Source organism: Solea solea, chromosome 13 (genome assembly GCF_958295425.1).
Source record: "Solea solea chromosome 13, fSolSol10.1, whole genome shotgun sequence".
In the NCBI taxonomy this organism is placed as follows: domain Eukaryota; kingdom Metazoa; phylum Chordata; class Actinopteri; order Pleuronectiformes; family Soleidae; genus Solea; species Solea solea.
This window is the reverse complement of record NC_081146.1, coordinates 15,505,114-15,522,897: the sequence shown is the minus strand read 5'-3', so window position 1 is coordinate 15,522,897 and position 17,784 is coordinate 15,505,114. Positions and strand designations below refer to the sequence as shown.

General features: G+C 40.3%; 1 protein-coding gene across 5 annotated transcripts in view; it reads left to right on the top strand.

The window, feature by feature from the left end:
- Positions 1–17,784, top strand: part of grb10b (growth factor receptor-bound protein 10b) — a 60,596-nt gene that overhangs the window by 21,747 nt on the left and 21,065 nt on the right. For 4 of the 5 annotated variants that reach the window (XM_058647418.1, XM_058647413.1, XM_058647414.1 and 1 more), the window contains exons 4-6: positions 4,281–4,590; positions 7,729–7,873; positions 9,369–9,428. In XM_058647418.1, the coding sequence (XP_058503401.1) occupies positions 4,281–4,590; positions 7,729–7,873; positions 9,369–9,428 (515 nt within the window). The remainder of the gene's footprint in view (positions 1–4,280; positions 4,591–7,728; positions 7,874–9,368; positions 9,429–17,784) is intronic. The other variant, XM_058647417.1, reaches the window with a different exon arrangement.

Genomic DNA, 17,784 nt, shown 5'->3' with positions numbered 1-17,784 from the left:
GGTCTCTTTAACACCGGGGAAAGAAAGGGACATTTGCTGAAATGTAGCTGTTTTGTCACCTCATCATACTTTTCCATATATATGCATCATCACACTGCTCTTAGGCGGTAACCCCTCCTTTTTTGTTTTTAACAAGCAGGACTTAATGAAGAATGCATAGAACACATTCCAGGATTAGGGCGTGCCATATGGTTCTGCCGTCAATACAATGGCCTTGTTTGGCCCCTTGTCTCGCTCTTTAATGATCGGAAATGTTCAAGACAGATTTCATGCAGATTCTTGGCACATATGACTATAGATTTATAGTTGGTTAATACTGTATTTAGAGTGGTACAGACAATAGGAAAAGCTTGGGCTAATTTTACCCCTAATTTAACCAGTTAGAGGCTCTTTGTAAACGTGTCCAGGGTAAGGAGGAGCACATGAATGAACTTCAGCCATGGGAGAAATAAAACAATGGAGAAGTGAGAACAATAATGTCAGTGTTGTCCTTTAGCTCCGACATCTCCCAAGCTCAAGTCAAAATGTATAAAAGGAGATGGATTGATCGATGGGAGAGCACGTTTGAAGCACTTTCTTGGTTTATAAATAATACAAGTTATTGTTTAACATAGCTAACCTATACTGTGTGTATGTAGTAATAATGGGACATATGATTTAATATATTTTTATTTTTTAACTATCAACCTCCATTTATCCCTATTGGTAAGGAACTATAACCAAATATTTAAAAACTAATTACCAATATACTAATTGATCATTAATATAATATTCAATGTTCAATGTACTTTTGCATCAAACCTTTAAGTCAGTCAGGAGTAGTATTTCGTCTTTAACAGCTCAGACAGATCGAAGCCTGTCTCCCTTTGCTTGTTCAAGGATGCTGCCTCAGCTGATGCTCCAGGGAGGGGTCGCTCCTCTTCTTACAGCACAAGAGCTCTGATGATTGCTGCCTGTGCTACACTGAGCAACAGTGTATTTTTTTTTAAAGTGATATTTTAGCCTGGTTTACAAATTGGGGCTTCCATCTTTAGTTTTATACAGATAAAAGAAGAGAGAATTAGAGAATGCACTGTTAGAGGACAATGAAACACAAGACAGACACATAATGAACTGAAATAAAAACAAGTGCTGCCCTCAAATAAACACTGAGCCCATTTGGCAGCCAGTCGTGACATCACCCATAAGAATCTGAAATCCAGTGTTGAATAATTTTGACCATCGCCATGTTGAGGTTTTGAAACCCGAAATTCACAGACTCACCGAAAGCCATTGTTTATTCCAACGTGGACTGCGTTTACTTTTATATTATGGTCTATAGTGTTGCACCGCAGCTTAATGAATGTAGAGAAACACTACCTGTAAGATATCAGTCGCATGTCGCTGTTTTATTTGACATTTGAGATTTATTTATGAAAGGACAGAACATATACAGCTATACAGCAGGCTATATTTAAGTTATGATACAGTGCACATAAGAAACAAGAGAGAGTACAGGAGAGAACCTGGTGAGTTTATATCGGATTGTGGGGTCAGTTGGAGTCAGACCATGATTTTAGATGTTTATTAAACGAGCTGACAGTGAGCAGATCGCGTATAACAGTGGGAATTGTATTCCAAGTTTGAGAGGCACCATATGAGAACACTGCCTGTCCAAAGGCAGTTACTAGACCTGGTTGACTCTTTTTGATTTTGATTTTGATTTTGTTTTTATAAACTCTTGTAGTGGAGCAGGGGCTAGTCCATAGAGGATTTTAAACACCAGGGTGTTTTATCACATTATCCCAGCTCAAATAATCATGTTTTGTTTATTTAAGATACTGCAGTGATAATAAGTTTTTTGGTTTTTATCTAAACTTTTCAGAGCTTGTTTGTCTGCTGTTTCAACTGGTTTCAAAGTACAGCTTATTGTGTAAATTACTTTGCTTGGCACATGGCAGTGACATTTCAGTTCAGTTGATAGCATTTTAGTGTCATTGAGCAGGCAAAGAATCTTGCTGTCATCTGCTCTGGATCAAATTGAACAAACAAACTTTTTTGTTTCTTTTTTTGTTTGCCGGCCCGTGTGTGACATCACTGTCTTCCAAGTCAAAGAAAAAACAACCCCAGTTGCTCCACACTCCAAAATCTTAATGAGTTTAAAGTCTGTGTGTGCAATCCAGGCCTGCCCCCATGCTGCACACGTCATCAATCACTTAACCTTACACCCAGGTGCACGACATACACTGTTGTTTGTCTTGTGACAGGGGTTTGCGATCGTATGACTTTTAGTGACGCACAAATATTGCATCAATGCGTGAGTGTTCAGGTGATGTGTCTTTGTACGCAAACAACTCCGCCTGTCCCCCTGCCAGAGGCTGAAATGGGTCCAATTTATGTTGGAGCATCTCTCCCTAGCTCCAGGGTGCATGGCTCACCTAGTGAGAATGAAGGATGACGAGCATGTGATGTGTTAAGGTTAGGGTAAACGTCATGTAGATGATTTTGCCGACGTTTGATGAGGGTTCTGTTTAAGCAAATATTGAGCACATATTTAATAACAGAATATGTTTTGTTTTTCTAAAAAAAATATATATATTTAACTGTGCTGTCACAACATCTCATCTTAAAGGAGTCTTACTCCTTGTTTATGGCCTTAGTATGTATGGTATGTGTCCTGTGCTATGTAGCCCTCTAGCTCCTCAGGTTATTGTCACTGCTCCAGCTTACCTGTTGCTATTAATACCCACAGATTAACAACCTGTGATACACCTACCTGACATGATTTCAGGAAAAGCTCCTCAAATGTGTCAATTCAGGATTAGTAGGGAGGGAGCAATGTTGGCGACATACTGTAAGTGTGCTGCTGTTGGATTGGGTTTGTTAACTCGTCTCCTCCTGCTAACCTGTGGCTCCAGTGCCTTTTAAGACTGATGTTTCCTTTAGTCAGCTTTCTGCTGAGCGATGGAACCTTCACGACACCTGACAAGGTTTATCTCTCCTATACACTCACCTGTAGCAAAGTTAATGGAGTTGTAAATCTCACATTTGCTTTGTTGGACCTCTAAAAAAAGGACATGATGTTTTCTGTAGGGATTCATTCATTCATTCATTCATGTTTTAAAATTGTTGAACATTTTGCATGTTACTGTAAAGGCAGTGCATAAATAAAGCTGTATTACACCTCACACTGAGAATATCAGCTGTTAGTTTAGCAATTTAAATGTCAAAATATTTTTTTTCCAATCAGATGATTCTCAACCTTTAGTTCAAATAAAAATACCACTCTGTCCATGACCTACTCTTGCTCTTCCATTGGTTGTCCTTATAAGTAATGTTCTTTTTAAGTGAAGCCTTATAGCTTGTCTATGTGGGACTCCTGCACATTGCATCATCAGCTCTTTCCCCATACGATTCAATTTTGTCTCCCCCTAGTGGTAATATTGTGTCCTACAGTACAGTTGTGGGATTTGGACTCAGACATCTGATCATAATTTCAAGACATAAATAACTTTTTTTTTCCACCATGAAGAATTATTAAAACATAAGAAGGGTCACCACTGCAGGTTGTAATTAAGAGAGAGAAAAGTCAGAGGGCCAGATGATAAAACTTTCACAGCATGAAGCAATTAAATGTGAAAATCCCTTCAGTCGAGCTCCCTTGTAAAACCGAGTCAGCTGAAAAATTCACTTCATGAATTTAAATCTACCTTGAGGTTGTCACAGGGGCTTTGAGGATAGATTCCTCTTCTGAAAAATAATTCCTTGTCCTACTTTTAAGACGTTTTAAAAGCAGAATGTGTGATGCATACATGCGGCAAATGAAAATCAGATTCTTGCAGCTCCGTGCCTTTACTGTGAACACAGTATGGTGAGAGCTGAGAAGTGTTATGGGCAGGTTTGTGTTTGTGCTTGTGCCCGTTACCCCTGGAGATTTGACGCACAGGGCAGCACAATATGAGTAGTCAACATAGTCGAGCTGATTGAGCACTGGAAAAACTGGTTGTGTGTGTGTGTGCCGGTTATTTTTCATTGTCTCTTTTTTTTGGAACAGGTGGTGTGAAGTGAGGTCAAGGGTTTAAATCCTGGCCCCACTGAAATGATAGAGAAACTGAAATAGAAAAGGGAAAGTCCCAAAAATATCCACAGACTTTGCCTCTTTTGTATGTCTCAACAACACACTATACCATTTTTTTTCTTCTAATGTGCTTTGCTGTGTCTCAATTTCTGTCCAAGTTAACCATATTCTGCGCCTGTCTCAATACTGAGCCTCTGACGTGTTTCTTTCTCTCATTCTTTAGCAGAAGATGACGTTGATCTCGAGGCCCTGGTGAATGATATGAACTCTTCGCTGGAGAGCCTCTACTCCACCTGCAGTGGTCACCAGACAGAGTCCACCCCACTACTACACAATGGACAGTCCACTGCATCACACCATCATCACCACCATCCCCATCATCATCCTCACACACAACTTAACCACCAACGGCAGGGTCAGCATCCGCATGCGCTGTGTCAAGTCACCTCGGATCCTTCCTCCTCCTCCGCACTGGCAGACTCACCTCAAACTGGCCTGCGACGGTCACAGCCTATGCACATCCTCGCTGTCAGGTAGGTGTTCTCACAGAATACACGGATACATAATTGATAAAAATGATCTCATTATCTCCATTGGTATGGTGCAGTTAGAAAGACATGAGAGCCCTTAAAAAAGTAGAAACACTACCGTGAACTAAATAACCATTTGCACAGTGTTTTTTGTATTTCTTTTTTTAATTATTATTCAGGCTCCTGTTTCTGAGACTTGGCTACTTTTTCCACAAATAGGGTGCAACCGAATCTAATCTACTTATTCTCAATTCAGTATGAGCTGCAGGGACAGAAGAACTAGTTCTGGAAGCAAAGACAATAACATGCCATGCCAGTGGCCAATAACATGCCAGTGGAATTTTGAGTCAGAATTGCTGTTGATGTACACAGTAATGAATAGTAGTGGTCCCAGGACTGATCCATGTGGTGCACCTCACAAACAAATGCCGTGTTTCCACTACATGGCCCCAGCTCGGCTCTATATGGTTTGGTTGGTTTTCCATTACAATACAGTACCTCCTCAACGTAGGTGGGGTCATCACAGCGGCTGCATGAAACTGCCGTGACGTTTTATGTGACACTTACAAACTACTAGACTGAGACTAGTGACTCAAAAAGATTTATTCAGTACTTCCTGCATGACTGGAACGCAGACTCTGTCTGACACAGTCACTGAAATACAATGGCAGGGTTGGTGATGCAGCGGCAACGCCCGCCCGCTGTCGCAAAGTGTTTAGACATTTCCTTGCTAAATGTTGGAGATTAAGCCACGTTTTCAGGATTGTTAAGTCATTTAAACTGATCTACAGTTTGTGATTGTTCGGATTGATTCTTGTGTGTCTTCCTGTGACGGCACTGTGATCACTCGACGTCATGCATGGTATCGGCTCAGCTCGCTGGGAGCCTCGTCTGAGCAGGTACTAAAAAAAGTACCAGGTACGGCGAGGAGAGTCGCACTAGTGGAAACATGCCATAAGAATCAACAAAGGAAGCTAGAAAAGATCATTTCTGCTTGCAAACTTGAAGTGTTTAGAACTAAGGATCTTGAATAAAGATCTTTATATATTTTTGACATGAAATGTCTAAATGAGTCTATAGTAGTAGTAGTAGTGAGTGTACATGTTGACTAGAGCTGAAACGATTAATCAACGAATCGATTATTAATCGATTACTAAATTAATCGGCAACTACTTTGATAATCGAATAATCTTTTTGATGATTAAAACAAGATTTTCCGATTGCTTAAGCTTCTTAAATGTGAATATTTTCTTCATTTCTTTGCGCTGGATAACAAAGAAAACATTAAAAGTGAATCATTTTGGTTTGTGGACAAAACAAGACATTTGAGAACATCATAATTTCCAAGTTTGACGAACACCGATCAACATTTTTTAAGGTTTTCTGATATTCTGAACACCAAGCGATTAATCCAGAAAATCATCGACAGATTAATCGATTATGAAAATAATCGTTAGTTGCAGCTCTAATGTCGACATGACCACAAATACTTTTACAGAAACATGTGCTCACCAAAGAGTGCCGCACGTTTCGGTAAAAGTATTTGTGGTCATGTCGATATGTACGCAAATACTTTTACAGAGCGGCGTTAACCGGTGAGCTAAAACTCACCCCAGCCTCATACATTTTTAAATGCATAGCCACTCATGCAGAACTTTTCTCTCACTCTGGAAAAGTCGCCTCTCACTGTAACACTCATCTCTCCACACCCTCTCAATAATTGTTTCCTCCCTGCTCCATATCTGTAGCCTTTGAATGACCCATTCCTCCCTGTCACTCCCTCTTTGTTTCAGACGACACCAGCAGCATGAGAAAGTTAAATGGTCTCATTTATTTTAGCACTAAATTCAAGTCTTGGTTGGAACCTATATTCTCCTTGAGGGTATCGTGGTATGCGCTGTCAAATGTGGGCACACACACACACATAGACACTGAGGAAAGAGAAGTATGGTTGCATACATGCTGCACATATAAAGATGCCTTCAGAGCAGAGCTGCTGTCAGCTTCTGTTATTCGCCTTTTTATGACAGAAACGGAAGAGGGGTAATCAGGTAATGGAGTATTCTGTCGGCCTCTCCGTCTCTTAGAAGCATGCCCACAGACACAGGCTCTGAAGTTCTTATTATTCAGTGCTGACCTCTGGATAACCCTGTTCTCAAGCTTAGATGGGACGACATCAAAGGCCCGTTCCCTTTTGAACTCACTGGCTTCTACAGAGAGACACAGTGTGATATAGAGAGGAAGATTCTCTGGCACCGATTCCTTCTGATTATGCCATTTTTTTTTTTGTATTATTATTTTTTTTCTTTTTTTTAAAGACTCTTCAGAAGTTTATGTCGAACTGTCAAATCATCATTTCGTCTTTGGGCCACAAGTGTACGCCGTATGTGCCTGAAAAAAACACTACTTTAAAGTGATGCCCATTCAATATTTATGTGTGATAAAAAATGTGCTAACAGGCTGCAGGGGTCTGTGATTTCCACTTGCTGGGAGACTGTTCATTATGGGTAGATCAGACAGAAACAGACATGAGCCGTGTTACTGTACAGCAATGCTTTATTAATTCTAACTCCCTCCCGGTCATATCTCATAAGGCGACAGATGCTAACAAGAGAGCGGATGATTTAAAAGTTTTCCTGTTCCACTTTTAAGAGTCTATGTTCCAGGGCATGACTTTAAGCAACTGTTAATACTGTATAGTGTCATCAGCAAACTTGTAAATCACTTTCCTATCACCATTGTACAGGCTTTACGGGTTACTTGAAATCCTTGAAAGTTTTCAAGGTCTGTAAAGTGCTTGAATTTTTGATAAATTGCTTGAAAATGCTTGAGAGTTGAACTACTATTTATTTCTTTCATAATAAATGGCTGTCTGACTGAGTAGTTTATTAGCTTATTTTTTATTTATAGCTTATTAGATGAAGAAAAGAAGACGTATCCTGACACATTAGGAAATATAAAAACATAATAACATAAAAACTGTGTTTTACTTTTTGCTATTTCAAAGTACAATTTTGTAGCATGACACCATTTTACCATATAACTATACTATTTACAGTAAATGGTAATTGAAAGTGCTTGGATTTGATCCTAAAAGGAGGTTTATGAGTCTTGTTCCTTTGTTCCGTGTCCATTGTTCAGGAGGTTGCAGGAGGAGGAGCAGCAACTGAGGACATCGTCTCTCCCGGCCATCCCAAACCCCTTTCCTGAGCTGTGCAGTCCAGCAAGCTCACCCGTCCTCAGTCCTGGGTCCCTTCCTCCTGGAGAGCCCTCCAATGGCAAATATGTAAGTCCAAACCCCACAAAGATGCACCGTTGAAACTTCACCTTTCTCAAGAATCTCTGGCTTTCCAGGAATTGAGAAAAAAAAAATCACCCTAGTCTGCATTATAATTAAATGATATGAAGACAAGATGCTTTTTCCCCTTTGAAAAACAGGATATGGGACATCTGCTGAGTCTGATTTACGTTTATGTTATGTTGAGACATGTGTGACTCTTCACGTGACATGTGTCACTTGTTTTGAAGGACGCCGAATTTGCATAATCGTAAATCAGCTGTTTTTAGTGGTCAGCACTGCGCGAGACACAAGCATGTAGGAATTTTCCCTGGCTCTACATCTGCGCCCATGTTTTGCCCATCTGAGGCATGGTGATTGCTTACATATGATAGTACTGTTTTGTACGGTGCACGTGTGTGTTGCTATACAGGGTTTGTGGGTAGTTTTAGGGGGAAAAGGAGTGAGGTGAAGCAGCCGAGTGCCTGTGTGCCAGCCTGTGTGTGTGTGTGTGTACCTGCCCACATTGCTGTGTTTCTGTTTGATCATCTGCATTTGTGTGTTCGTGTTGTGACAAAGATTTACAGACCGCTCTGTCTATTCCTGGAAGTCCCTCTATCGTCACTTTTAATGATCTTCATATGGGGCTCAGCCAGTGCTGATTACAGTAACATTCCAGTTTACAGTAATGTGAAGAGGGACTATTTCTCATAAATACTCTGCCTGGTTATGATTTGACCCTTTTCTGGTCATGGTCCCCAGACAGCAGTTCTATCGGAGTTGTTTTGATGCTTAATATGACCCACTCTCATTTAAAACATCAACTCATATTTCAGTTGATGATTTGATAAACCTGTTGCTTCCAGTAACTGCTGAAAGAGTTGGTGGCTTTGAATCACTGCCTGTGACATAAATAAAACTGTAAATAGTTGCTGGTGGATGAAACTTGAAGGTTTTTCCCCGTTTTCCTTGTGAGTTTCTTTCTTTTTGATAACGTAGAAAATGAGAGTTATTAGGTTCGTGGTATACATTCAGTACTGCACAGTAAAGTCCTCGTTTATATAGAAAGGTCAAAGGTTAAGATCCTACTAAGTGGTAATGAGCTTTGCATTGAGTTACGAGCTGTTGTGGCACAACTTTGGCTCAGTGCAAGTGCAGTCGACGATGTCTGGTAAATATTACAAAACCAATTGATTAGACTGGGTCACCTGGGTGTTAATAATGCAGTATAATGCAGGAGTGGCGTTTTGGAGGAGGTATGAGGTGCTCGGAGGTGCAGTATGTTATTTCTGCGATGTTATGACAATCAGATAATGACATTTCTGTAAATATTCAAAGCAGGAATAAATAGACCAAGATTCTTTGAATAAAAGTCTGTCTCACACTAACACTAAGAAGTAATTTTGTCATACAACTGCCAAATAAAGCACTAGATCATATAATAGGACAAATGTATCAAGTATCCTGACCTAATTTTAATTGTTTATCCCATTTTCCCCGACAGATCATCTCAAGCTCTGACAGATTGGATGAAACCATGTGTGAACTGTCAACGTATCCTCAGGTCAGTGGGGTTTACTTGTATGTCAGGGTTATTGTGGTGAGAGGTGAACCATTGCTCAGTTATTCCACAAAGCGCCTATTTTATCCAAACACAACAAAGCTCATTGAAGTGTCGTGTCATTGTCATGTGTCACTGACATCATCGTCATAATAATGTTTGCATAGGCAAAGGAAATGTGCACGCACTTGAGTAAACAACTATGTGTGTATGTGTGCTTGTATTTGTTACCTGTTTGGGACATAAACACAAACCTGGTCCTAATTATTCATATAATAATTGAATTGTTATTAAGTTATAGTTAGGTTTAGGCATCAACTGGTTGGTTAAGGTTACGGATAATGCTTTGGTTCGGCTGTGTGTGTGTGCGTGTGCGTGCATGCGTGTGTGTCCATTGTTTCAGTGGAAAATCTGAGTCACTGTGGTTTATCTGCAGTGGAAATTCAATTTAGCACCTTTTCATCATCTCTCTCACTCACACACACACACACACACACATACTCATGGTGGAGACATGATATGAGGGATCTTGGGAATTCTGCTTTCTTGCAGATGTGTATTTCTGCTTCGTGTGGTTCAGATGAGAATTGGATGATCTGTTAATGGTTTGACAGGTGGGATAGTGATCAGGTACAACATTTTTTCCCCAGCTGCCTCTCTACGATTATGACGACACTTCAACTGTATGCTCCACTTTGTGCCATTTCTTTCTCTCTCTCTGTATTTATCTCTTTGTTACTTTATCTTCATCTACACTCTCGCTTTCTTTGACCTCCAAACTTCCAGACCAGTCAGCCAGCGTGCTGTTGAGAAGTTTCTCTGTTTAGTTAGTGAATTTTCCGACCTCCGGCGTGCTTCCTGACGGACTGTCATACTTTTGTCCCTTCATTCCTCCTTTCCCCACTCCTTGGCCTGCCTGTGCAAGAGGCATGAGCATGCAGTGCAGGCCTGTCAGGATTAAATGGCCAAGATTTTTGACATGACCGTATGAGAACCAATTACTTCCCTTTTGTTATCTGTCCTCTTCCTCCTGTTTTTTTCCTCATGTCTCCCTTCAGAGCACCATTGTCTTCAGCTCATCTCCTGTCAGCTGTACATTCCTCAGGGGAAAATCTGAAATAAACCCACCGTATCTTGTGCAATTTGAAACCCACTGTTAAACAAAATCTTCTGTTTACAGTATACGAGCAATTTTGTTTAAGTGTGAATGAAATGAATGAATACAATTGGTTATTTGTGGTATGAACCTTCCATTTAAAGTGCTCAAGACTCAATTTAAACATGTGGGTGTTCACATCACTCAGAAGTACTCAGGATTTATTCAAATTTAATGTTACTTTCAGTCAAATCAAGTCTAGCTTCTTGGGCTGGAAATCACTCCTTCTCCTCCCAGTCACATTAATGTTGTAAAAATGAATATACTTCTTAAATTCATGTATGCATTTCAGTGTCTGCAAATATTCACTCGGCAGGAAAAAAAAAAAAAAAAAAAAACATCTCCAGAAACCTAAAAAAAACAACCCAGTGGCCTTATGTTACCTAACTGCCGAACTACCCAAATTACTCAGTATTTTGTAATATTGTAATAATATCATATTGTGACTTAAATATTGTGATAATATTGTATTGTGGTGTCCCTGGTGATTCTCACCCCTAGTACAAATACAATCTGCTTTTTGTGTTTTCCTTTATCAGAACAACAATCTCATTGTCAAACACTCCTTGGTCCCAGTTTTGCACTTGGTTTGAAGAAGGTTGATTTAGTTATCAGTGATTTATTTGCATCATTTGAACAACTTCAGAGTATAAACGTGCACCTTATCCAGTATTTTCACATCTGTAGCTTTACCTATAAGCATTTATCTTGTTTTCCCTTTTTCCCCGACTGAAACTATCCTATTCCTCATTTGTACACAATGTTGAAAGGAAATATCTCAAGCATTTATAATATTATTAAAAAGAATAATGTCTGGGAGAATGACGTGAACATGTGTTTAAATGAAAAGCTCTGGGACGTAATCTTAAGTGGAATTCCTTCCTCGTCAATCGATTCTAAGTGCTGCCTCGTGGGTGTGGGACATCTTACATAATGTTAAAGTAGAAAAATAAGATTGCTACAAGACACAGGCATGCTCTCTTTAATGATTGCTTGGAACCCTTTTTTTTTTTTTTTTAAGTGAACAACCATTCACATTGTCATTGTTGACTGGTTGTACAATATGAATTGTACTAATTTACACAACAGTGCTTACCTTGTACATGTTCTACTCCTGAGACATTAAAATAAATATGAATAAACATTTTTGGGGAAAAAAATCTAAGTGGGTGGCTGCCATGAATCTATGAGCTTTGGTTTTAGCATGTGTGACAGTGTGTGCAGATGGGCACATCCATAAACTCACTTCCTTTTGCTCCCATGGGTTACTATAAACATAATCTAGGATTTAGATCATTCTTAAACTACATACATCTTTCCACATATAGCCAGCTGGCCGAGGGTATTACAACTACACTACACTTAAGAAAACACTTGAAACTTGGCCGGTGTAATCCATGTCGTGCGATGGAAAAACCTATAAGTAGCCGTGAATACGCGGCAGTTAGCCAGTTTATCCATTAATGTTCTGGGTCGAGGTTCTTTACAGTCTGTCCTCAGTCGTGCAGAGAGTGCTGTTGTGTACTTACTTGGACATTGTGTTCCCATAGCTGCCCCAGTCGTTCTAGTGTGGGAACACTGATTTGATCACTAGGTTGCCAGATTTTGTTGGATTTACTGTACTTGGACTGGATGTCCTGCAGCTCACTGTGCTCTATGGTGTGGCAGAATCCCCACGTCCTGCCTCTGCCTCTCAAGTCTGCGTTTCATTATCTTTCTGTTCGCGCGTGTCTATCTCTGTGTGTCTTGGACTGCGCATCAGTATGTTTATCCTTCTGTCTGTTATGTGTGTCATCCATCCAACCTTAAAATTCTTGATGATCTTAAAGCGCGGCCGGGGTGCAGTACAGTTTGTCCTGTATTCCTCAAGCATCACTTGATGAATACTGATTCGCACATGATGAAGTCAGAGGACTTAAATAGAGCTTGGTGCCAGACAAGCAGTGGAGGCTGGTTTTGCACTAAATGGGCTGTCGGTGATCGCTGCCAGCGTCGTTGCCCAGTCGCTCAAGTCTGACAAATAGTAAATTAATAGAAAATGCAAAAGGTGTGGTATGTAAAAATATTACATAAACATTGCATCTGTTTCTGTCTGCTTGTGTTTTCTATAAAAGCAGTTTGTAGTATACGGTTTGAAAGTGGAAGCAGTTTGTACAGAAGTGTTTTGCTTCAATCTGCCATTTACTGGTAAATCATTAATCATGTGTTGTACATACTTGCCTCCTCATCATTTGCAGGGACAGCTCTGAAATATATATTTGTTAATTTGTGTGCTTTTCTTATCTGGATTACACTCTTGGCAGCTGCTGTGCTACATAATAACTCACATAGTAACTCAAATTACGATTTTATTTTTTTTGGCACATCCCTCTCTCTATCTCTCTCTCTCTCTCTCTCTCTCTCTCGGCATGACTTTAAAGCTGTGACACCCACTTATCAAAAAGTAATTTTGTGAATGCAGTAGTGAGCGTACTGTACTGAGGAATAATTCAAAAGATGTGCTCAGGATGACAGCTCCCGTACCTTGTGGAGATCTTGCAACCTGTTTAAAATAATTCTCTTAGGCCTGTGTTTGACTGAAAATGGAGTAAAGTGTGCATGACGAGAGGCACTGTCAGCTTTTTTTTATTTATTTAGTTAGTTACTCTGGGCAGAAAGACGTTTTGAAGGAAGGTGTGGTACAGTCGGTAATGAGACTGACAGAAAAAGTCTAAAACGTCTGTCTTTGCCCCACAGCACTGTACAAGCTGCTGAAAAGACTCGCATCATTAACCAGTGTTCAAGTTATGCTGCAGAATATGAATGCCGCATACGCTCATTCACTCATAATCCTATTCCACCCCTGCGGCTGAAAGAAATCTGCCAAGAATATATAAGCCAAATTAAATTTCACATGACCCCTGCGTGGGGAGAATACAAGGAACTGTTAAGTTAGTGAGCATGAGTAGCACTCACCACTATACACTCCGAGCCAAAACATTTTTCTCTTAAAAAGAAATTAGGGCTTAAACTTCAGCCTGTATGAAATTATGTTTTGGCCAGTATTTCAACAAACACGTCAAACATCACAGGACAGAAATAAAAAGAAGTATGTCCCCTTTAACTGCTGCACATTCCAGTATATTCACCACACAGTGTCTTAAGTCTGCCCATGAATTGTACTTGTACTTTACACAGAGACTTTGTCAGTTTGTAGAAGTTTCCTGCGGTAAACAATTTGCTGCGGCTGAAAATATGAAATAACATTTATGATGACTGCAGAGATCAGCGATAATCCAGCGAATTTAAAGAATATATATAAAAATATAAAAATAAAGAAAACCACCTTTTTGCTAAGTGATTTCTACAAAATATTATTTTAAACCTCTGGGTACCTGTGGAATATCAACACCTTGTACATTCACCATGAGCATCGATCCATCCCTGCTCCCTTTCTCTTCGCACTGAAGCATGGCATTCCCTGGCTGTCTCCTTCCAAAATGTTGGAAATGCTCCGGTCAGAGGGCAGGATTTTCCACTGTAAAAGGAAAAAAAAATGGAATGGAATGCTGCTGATGCCCAAACTGTTGGCCTCAATGTGTGGGAACGTCTGTGAGTCTGTGCGTATGCACGAGAGTGTTTGAAAGTACGCTTGCGTTTCTTGTCTTGTGTGCTTGTGTCTAACATTTAAGCAGCTGTGTGTGTGTGTGTGTAGTGCTGATGTGTTCTACAGGCTGTGCTGTGTGGAGGTCAAAGGTGACACAGTGCCAGAAATCTTGCTGGCTCACTCTTCCAGCAGCCAGGCCCCCCCCCCCCCCCCATTTAAGTGAGACACAGAACACGCTAATATGTTCACAGACACTTGTGTCATTATTGTCAATTCACTTCTACACACATGTCGTGTACATGCACGGCCTGCTCAAATAAAGGCTCTCTCTGCAGTATGTAGGGTAGGCACTGTGCACCCGCATTGATGTATGTGTGTAGTTTGATTCAGTTGGCTTCATTATTCCTTAAGTAGTCTAAAGGCACAGTCTCACACACACACAACCACACACTCTTGCATGTTATCTGATACTCTTTGTGGCAGAAGTGGAGAGAGCATGAGGGCAGTACAGTAACCCTTTGTCAACAGACATGTTTCTGCTGCCTTCTCTCTCCCACACACACACACAGACGCACACAGACACACAAACACTGCGTTTGGGGACTGATTGAATTTGCATTCAGTGCTGTGAAATACAAATTGTTTGGCTGCTGCTGAGCAAACACTACATGGAGGAGAGCCAGGCAGGTTGTGGTTGAGGCTGGAACGTCTCGTGTGTCTGGGACACATTAATCTCTAACTGCTAAATGGAAACATGCCTCGACCTGCTCGTGTGCTGCTGCCACACTTAGGCAGACACGCACAAGCAGGCGCACTGATACACATAACCTGTTGCCGAATAATGAGACAGGTGAGGAAGATTAATCTGTGTAATGGCTCGGCTGTCTCTGCGCAGATACACATGGAGACATGTCAATATTGTGGTTATTTACAAAACGTTGCATGTGAAGTAGAGTGTTGATATGAAATTACGACTCTTAATTACCAAGATCCAAGTCTGAGATGATCTTGTTCTTAATCTTGTTAGACCGGCTTGTAACCGGACGGTTGCCAGTGTGGAGGTGCACCTGAGTCACAGACCTGTAAATGGTCAATGGTAAATGGTGTGATTTTTCTATCACACATCTTTCATATTCATCCACACGTCAGGAGCAACTTGCAGTTAAGTGTCTTGCCCAAGGACACATTGGCAAGTAGACGAACAGAGCCAGGAATCAAACCCACTACCTTCCATTTGAAAGCCAACTTGTATATGTGCTGCCCACTGCTCCTGCACCCGCGTTGTATGGCCACGACTGGTGTATAATTAGGGCGGGTTAATGCAGGAGATACATTCACTATCACTGATTGGTGTGTGTGAAAATATTTGAATTACAATAAGTCATATGGTATCTCTGAGCCAATGGGAAAAAAACAACAGGATTTCTTATTATTAGTAATATCAATACATTTTATTGATAAGCGCCTTTCAAGACACCCAAGGACACTTGCCGAAAGGTAAATTATGATAATATTAATAGTAGTAAAAAAATATCCCAGCATTAAATGATGTCATCAAACAGGTGATTTATTTACGGTGATGATTTATGAGGCGATTCCATTGTGAGCTTTTAAAATTGTTCATTGAGCTAATGGTTGGAACCCACAGGCCCCAAATATTAGAAAATAATTCATCCTGTTTCTTAATTTATATCAGTATTAAATTTAACCATATGTATCTTTCCATGGGCGCATAACTGGACCACCCAGGCACCTTTTTTAATGGTCTATCCTTCACTTCTTGTCCCACAGGGCAGATGGAGTAAGATAAGAAGCCACAACTTTCACCCAGTTAATGGGGCGAGATCCTATTACTCCTGCAGCTCACGTCAAACCTCGACAATGAATGCTCGATCTCTGCTCCGTCCCCGTCTCCAAACGTTAGACTGTCAGAGTATCACTGTGCTTTTCTCTGCAAAAAAACAAACATTTTAGTCATAAGTGTGGATGAGAAACTGTGCTTGAAATGAATAACTCAACTTTATTGAGAGTGTGTGTTTTACTGATAAATGTGTGAATACAGGTATAAACACTCCTCAGGTTGTGTGTCCGTGTGTGTGTGTCTGTCATATGCTGCCTTTTAAGATTTTTTCATCTGGCCGAAGCTGAGCAGATCTGTTGGACTAATGTAGGTCATGGAGACTGCATCTCTCTCTCTCTCTCTGTCTCTCTCTCTCATGGAAAGTAGGACAACTCAGATTTCTGAAGCTGCTGCTGTAGAAAGGCAAAAAAAGAAGAGGGAAGTAAGAAGGAAAAGCAGAAAGTTGCGACATGGTCCCCTTTTTATTTTGTTGCTGTATTACTCATCGGGCGCATGATTATTTACTTAGCTCTGAACGGGTGCAGCGAGAAAGACGACACGTACACGCGTGTCTCACAGATGAAACACAGTGTGTGGGGGGATGCAAAACTGCAGAGAAACACTTCTGTGAGTCAAATGCAATGAAATAAATGAAAAGCCTCCTTTTCATTTATTACCATTATATTAGAGGTGTCACTCTTTGACGTTGGTATCCACAAAAAAACCCTCCCAATAAAGGGCAGTTTATAAAGAACTGTCACACATACTGTGATTCCTTGGAATTGAAAATGATTACCGTTGCCTATGATGTTGAAGTTCTTTCACTCATGACACACCGGTCTGAGGGTGTGTTTTTCTCTGCACGTACAAAGTTTGGTGATGTTGTAAAATAGTGCAGTATTTTGTCTTCTTTTTTTTGCACTGCAGTCGACTTCATTTAGGATCCCTTCAGCTTCAGGATATTAACAGCAGATGTATTTTCTCCTCTCGTCTTTAATTAATTGAGTGGGTGATTTAAATATGGTTAAAACACGGAAACAAGCAGTTTTACAGTAATAACATGTGTTTCTCTAATATTTTTCAGTTCAGAGAATATTGTGGAAGGAGTACATGCTGCTGCTAACATTTGATACCAAGTCACTAACGTGCAAATAAGACAGGTGACTATTGTAAAAGAAGCATTACCTTGTATTCATTAGGGTTGGGACAGTACCACTTTTTTGTGTCCGATACCAATATCACTAACTCGAGTATACCAATACTGATATTAGTCCAATACAGTCATTTAAGACTATTTTTTTTAGCCATAAGGCACATAATTCTCCAACTGTGTAACAAATATTGCTCTGCTATAAAGAAGAGATAATCAGCTCGACTAAAATCCTTTAGCTGATTTTTATTTTAATTTTTACAGTCTGTGCACAGTGAAGCATGTGACATGAAGGATTTTTGGATTGTATCGTATTTGACATTTTTATCTGTACAATATCTGATCCCGAGATTTTGATCAGTATTGGACTGATACTGACGGATATGATTCCCAATCTCTAGCCCTTTAATACTGAGCGTATCGCAGACGACACGCACTCTGCATTACAGCAATTACGCAACGGTTTGTGCTATCGGGAAAAATTCCAGCGGTTTCTGAAAGCTAAGAAGTTGCACTTCAAAGCTTGGTTATTACGGCCATTTCACTCGCGCTGTTGCAGGAAGCTGGCGAATCAGTGTCATTATTGCCAGGGAGGAGAAAGTTGGAAAAATTTCAATTTTTTGGACA